This window comes from Trachemys scripta, chromosome 5 (genome assembly GCF_013100865.1).
Source record: "Trachemys scripta elegans isolate TJP31775 chromosome 5, CAS_Tse_1.0, whole genome shotgun sequence".
Taxonomy (NCBI): domain Eukaryota; kingdom Metazoa; phylum Chordata; order Testudines; family Emydidae; genus Trachemys; species Trachemys scripta.
Window position 1 is genome coordinate 13,896,711 of NC_048302.1, and position 6,000 is coordinate 13,902,710.

Genomic DNA, 6,000 nt, shown 5'->3' on the forward strand with positions numbered 1-6,000 from the left:
ATGAAGGAAGCTATCTATCAGTGGGTTTTTCAGGAGCTGTATGTTAATCAATTTGAAGGTTCCTATTGACTCCAGTGCCCACTGATTCAGCTCCTTAGTCAGCACATGATCGCACCTTTGCCATGGTGGGCTCTCGGACAAGGAACTTGCCCTTCCCTGAGATCCATCTCAGCTCACTCTAAAATCATCATATCATAGAACCATAGACTAAGGTCAGAAGGGACCATTATGATCATCTAGTCTGACCTCCTGCACAACGCAGGCCATAGAATCTCACCCACCCACTCCTGTATCAAACCTATGTCTGAGCCACTGAAGTCCTCAAATCGTGGTTTAAAGACTTCAAGGTGCAGAGAATCTTCCAGCAAGTGACCCATGCCCCACGCTGCAGAGAAAGGCGAAAAACCCCCAGGGTCTCTGCCAATCATATGTTGGAACAAGAGGCATTAGATGGGAGAATTTTATAAATATGTATTATCTTCCCCTCCCCTACACTTTTCCCACATTTTCCCATTAAATTCAATTTGGATTTAGGGCTCCCCAGCACTCTTCAGGATCAGACCTTAAATTAGACAATGAATACTGTTCAGCACATAAACTGGAGATCAGAAATTCAGTTCAGCTCCCCACCAACTCCCAGAATGGATTTATTTGTTTGACCTTTCCTAAGACAGTGCTGTATTTCGTTTTTAAAATAGATTTGTAATTAAATATTTGTAATGACAGTTAGTTCTCCAAGCCATTCAGCAAAGAGTCGCTTTTAAAATAGTTATGATTTATGAATAATTTATTAGTATTATCATCATAGTTATCAGAGCTGGTCCAAAACAGTAAACAAATTCATAAAAACAATTTTACTGTTCTTTCGAAAAAAATGTGAAATGTTGATTAATTTTTTTCAAAAATCAAAAACTGTCAAACTTTCAGAAGCTAAAAATGGAAAAAAATTATGAATTTTTGGGGGTCAGACAAATAATGTTGACACAAAACATCATTAAAAAAGGAAATTTTAAAAACATCCAACCAGCTATGTATTATTATTATTTCTAGAACTGGACAGAACATTTAAAAATGATTAACACTGAAACAAAATCTTGACACAATATTCTGGGCAATATTTGCCCCCATTGTTTGTCAGCTCAAATTGTTAATATATTGCTGTTGGTCACCAAACTATGGGATAGCGTGATGGCTTCCATCGTGGTCAATGCACGGAGAACTGAATGGGCACTTCCAGAGCTAACGCTACAGCTTGAGCTAAAGCTCCCCGAGGACTGTAGGGTGACCAGATAGCAAGTGTGAAAAAATCGAGACAGGGGATGAGGGGTAATAGGTGCCTATGTAAGAAAAAGCTCCAAAAATCAGGACTGTCCCTATAAAATTGGGACATCTGGTCACCCTAGAGGACTGTAACAGACCCATATCATCTGTGAATCAGGCACAGACAGGCACCTATAACATGCACTTGTCCCTGGCTTATAGAGTAGCACTTTGCCCATTTCCATCTGCTTTGAACAGAATTCTAGCATCACTTTAGCTAAAGACCCAGAGTAAAGTCTCTTGTGTGTACGTTCTGTCATAAAGGTGGAAGCTGGACACCAGTGGTACCTTCAGGTGATCTATATAATTGGCCCAGAAACCATTGCAGGGCCCCGTGTTCAACGGTCTCTCACTCACCACCTGAAACGCAGCCGCAGAGACCTGGTGGACAACAACGGCAGACTGATTCTGGATGACTCGTTGATCTATGACAATGAAGGCGACCAAATCAAGAATGGCACCAACATGAAATCGCTGAGCCTGGAGGTTCAGGAAGCAGTAGCGGCTGCTTCCTTATCACAAACAGGGGCTTCCATAGGAAGTGCATTTGCTGCCATCATGCTGCTGCTGCTTGTGCTCCTGTTAGTTTGCTTCATAACCAGGAAATGTCGAAAGCAGAAGAAGAAGAAAAAGCCTGCCAAAGATATCATGGAGGAATATCCTCTCAACACCAAGGTAGAAGTACCCAAGAAAAACACAGAAAGGGCAGAGAAGAACGTAAACAGACAATACTGCACTGTGAGGAATATCAATATATTAAGTGACAATGAGGGTGCCTACAAGGTCAAAGGTGCTAAGGTCAAACAAGTGAACTTAGAGGTCAAAGTTCACAACAATTTACATGATGGAACAGAAGTTTGAGAGTGCACATTTTTTTGTAAAAGCTTTTTATAAATTGTAAAAAAAAAATTAAAAATTTACTGGTATTTTTATAATCTGGTGGAAAAGGGAAGAATATAGCTTTGAGTGGTGGACAGCAATGCATCCTCCCATGCTTCAACTCACAACTGAGCTACCTCATTCAAAGCAGGATTGTGTGACACACCCAGGGCAGAAAACGTTGAAACTTTCATGTGGTATCTCTACCAACATTCAGTTCTATTTTACGCTGTACCGCTTTCATAACAGCATTCCTGGCAGCCAAATATTTACGTAAGCTCTACAGTGATTCTAATAAGAACAGTTCATTCTAATGGGGTTTAATAATGCTGGAAGATCAACAGGCCAGTGCAATATCCTTAGATCAGACACAGTGTTTAGCAAGGATCCTTAGAAGAGCTGGAATCTATTCAATTCCACTCTATACTGCTTTCCTTTGCTCTTCCTTTTTGCTGGAAGACATCATGCAGAACATGACAGTTTTGGTCAAGCATACAGCCACACACAGCCAGTTCTGAAACGAATGCCAGTATCTTCTCAATGGATGATCTGCATGGGAGTGAAATGCTCTTTAAGAAAATCACCCCAGGCAGAGGGCCCACATACTGCAGCGGGTATCACTTAAGCCCCATGTTAAAGGGGAATTAAGTTGTGCCCAGGACCTTCTGCATTGGAGTGATTGTCACTCACAAATGAGTGTGAATCTTCTATTGTTCTCTGTCCTGGAGATTTAGGGTGAAATCCTGGTCCCATTGAAGTCAATGGCACAGCTCCCATTGACTTCACTCTGACTCTTTGAATCACCAATCCCACCACGTATCCTTCCAACTCAGTGAAGTTTGGAACCCAAAATCATCTCTGTTTGGTCTCCCAGTCAGTAGCAGCAGCAGATTTCTCTGCTATGTTATAAGATTGAAATATCTTTCACTGAGAACACTCCACAAAGTCAATGCAAAGAACTACTTGGAGCCGTCTGAATGAGGGGGTGTCAACTTGGGGGTTGCAGACAGTTGGTTGTGGGTCACAGTATTGTTAAATGGGATGGAGTCCTAGCTAAATCCCAGCTATATGGGAAGAGAGTCCTAGTATTGAAAAGAGGGAGAACCATTGATAAGGATAAGCAGTTGAAATGTTCTAACTTTTGCTTACAATGATCTGAGCACTTTCGTACTGTAGTGTTACATTTTCATGGTGCTGTACAGACATTAATGAACCTCTTAGCATTATTCCAAACTGATATTTGATTTTGATGAGATACCAAACCTTTTCTCCCCTGACCCTCAATCACATACAGTACAAATGGAACAGTTGCTCTACTGCATGATGCACTAGAAAATAGTGTGCACAAGCACGCCATGCCTGTTATTTATTAAACAATATTGCCTTATCTGCACTGATTTCTGAACTCATCAGTAACCTTTACACTCCTGGGTGCACTGTAAACTGCATGAAGTCTGGAACACACTCTCATCCCCCAGGCTTTGAATTCCAGCTTTGTGCAAACTGGAAATAAAGCAGCTGGTATTCTCTATTGCCTGCACATTTTAGGGTTTTAGGTTTCCCACATCATTACAAAAACACACAGAACAACATGTGTCTTAGTTTTTAAGACGGTTCTCTTCATTTTAAAATACATTATTTTTTAAAATGGAGGGACAAAAAAAATCCAAAACTTGTTCTGACCGCAGTAGAGCAACTGCAACTCTGGTGTCTAATGATTCCATTCACCCTTTATAGTAAGGTTCCATTTATAAATAGTTTACAAATCAATAGATGTTTTAGTAAATAATAATAATGGTCAGTTTCATTATCCCTTTTTATAGATGGGGAAATTGAGGCACGGAGAAGAGAACTGACTTGCCCAACATGCCCCGGCAGAGCCAGGAATAGTCTCCTGAGTCTCGGGGGACAGACAGTTCACTAGCCACTAGGCTACAATGGTTAATCAATTGTTATAGAGGCCAAGAGTTTGGTTATAATCATTTGACACATTCTACTGATGTGCTGATAAACATCTGTATCTTATGGCTGTAACAGGCGTATAACCTCGCTGCTCACGTATTAACCCTTTCCAAACTGTTTATAAATGGAACATCACTATGAAGTGTGACTGTGATTCCTTTAGCTATGTCCCCCATCTCTATTATTATATTTCCTGAGGTGGCACCATTTCAGGTTTGTTTCTGGTAGCTCAGACACTTGGTTTACCACTACATACTCATACCAAGGTCACACAGACATACCTAAACAAGCAATATTTTGGGTTGTCAAAGATCTGATATTACTTTTCTGGGTCTATTAGGCATTTGGCCAGAGGGTATTTGTTTGTTTGTTTTCCCACAGATTCAACAGCAACTGGATAATATGTGTAAATATAACATGTAATGTGCACTTTCTGAGTGGAGGTGAGATCTGATTATTCAGCTTAAATATTTACAGGGGAGGGTCTGTTCTCCCTGTGATGCATGCAGACTGCTCCCATTGGTGATTGTTTTAGACTGTAAGATCTGCATGGCAAGGACTGTCTGCTTTGTGTCCTGAACAGCACGGAGTTGCTCAGTGCCTAGCACCAGATCTATCCTAGTGTTAAATGGGAATTTTATGCATATGTTTATGGAAACTGAGAGGTGGAAAGTGGCAGTAGAGCCAGCAGATTTCACACAACACTGTGTAATAATAGAGCCTGGCATCCCTCCTGTGTAATGTTCACAAAATAAATAGAGGAACTACCCCCAGCAGATTAATTACAACAACCTCACAATAGTGACTTGCCTATGGAAAATTAAAATGCCTGCAAAATTTGGGGTGTTCCTTCATCTCACTTTGATTGTCAATATCCGATCTGTTAGACGTACACTTAAAATGAAAGTGTTGAAGCTTTGGATTTGTGACTTAATCATTTTATTCACAATTGTCAGCCGTGTTTTATATATGTTGATTAAAGAACATGGGTGGTATTACATTTCATTCAGATATGTAGCACCCACGTAGTCTCAGCTTCTGCAGTTTGCTTGTTAATGCGTTATAAATCCTACTGTACTTTTTAAAGTGTTGAAATTAGTACAAATAAAACCTTGGAAGTTCATTTTCTCTTGTGTATTATGGTGCTGTATAAATAAAAACAGAGCCAAGGTGCAATGTTACAGTTTTCCATATTTGTACAACTGTTTTAACCAGACGACACGGGGGACGTTATATATTTTTGCTCCTGAGAAATAATAATGTTGAGACAGGCTTACGTATGACTGCATTTTTCTGACCTTGTGTGTGCATATGTTTTGATATCCTTCACTTATTTTATTGTACATTGCAGCCCCCCGTGAAGACCGGCTGATATGATCTGAATATATCATTTGTGGTGCTGTCAACCTGTTTTCTTGATTATAATTTATGTATTTTGAATATCACTCTATTTGTTATGGAGTTAATGTTTTTTTTTCCATGCAGTACAACATGTCACAATACAATTTTTTTTTTGCTAATAAACAACATTTTGGTTACTTTGTAATACAAGCTTTCAATTTATTTAATTTTTCATGACACACATGAAGCACCCGAATCACTCTGGAGTCAGTGCTTTGAAGAAAGATGTCTTAGAGTTGGACACACACAGTGTTATCCAAAAGTTCAGTTATACCCTAATTATTTCCCATTAAATTAGCAATCAGGTTATGGTTGTTCAACATTAAATTAAAAATAATTACCTCATATCTAGCTAAACTCCAAAGGCTATCAGTGTCTCCTCCATCATTTTACAAGAACTATTTAGAAACAGACTTCAGGAATTTAGGTGGGGTTACT

At 39.6% G+C, this 6,000-nt stretch overlaps 1 protein-coding gene across 3 annotated transcripts in view; it reads left to right on the top strand.

Moving 5' to 3' along the window:
• FRAS1 (Fraser extracellular matrix complex subunit 1) overlaps positions 1-5,707 on the top strand; it is a 294,329-nt gene extending 288,622 nt beyond the window's left edge. For all 3 annotated transcript variants that reach the window (XM_034772623.1, XM_034772625.1, XM_034772624.1), the window contains one exon: positions 1,585-5,707. In XM_034772623.1, the coding sequence (XP_034628514.1) occupies positions 1,585-2,181 (597 nt within the window). In that variant the 3' untranslated portion in view covers positions 2,182-5,707. The remainder of the gene's footprint in view (positions 1-1,584) is intronic.
• The last annotated feature ends 293 nt before the right edge of the window (positions 5,708-6,000 follow it).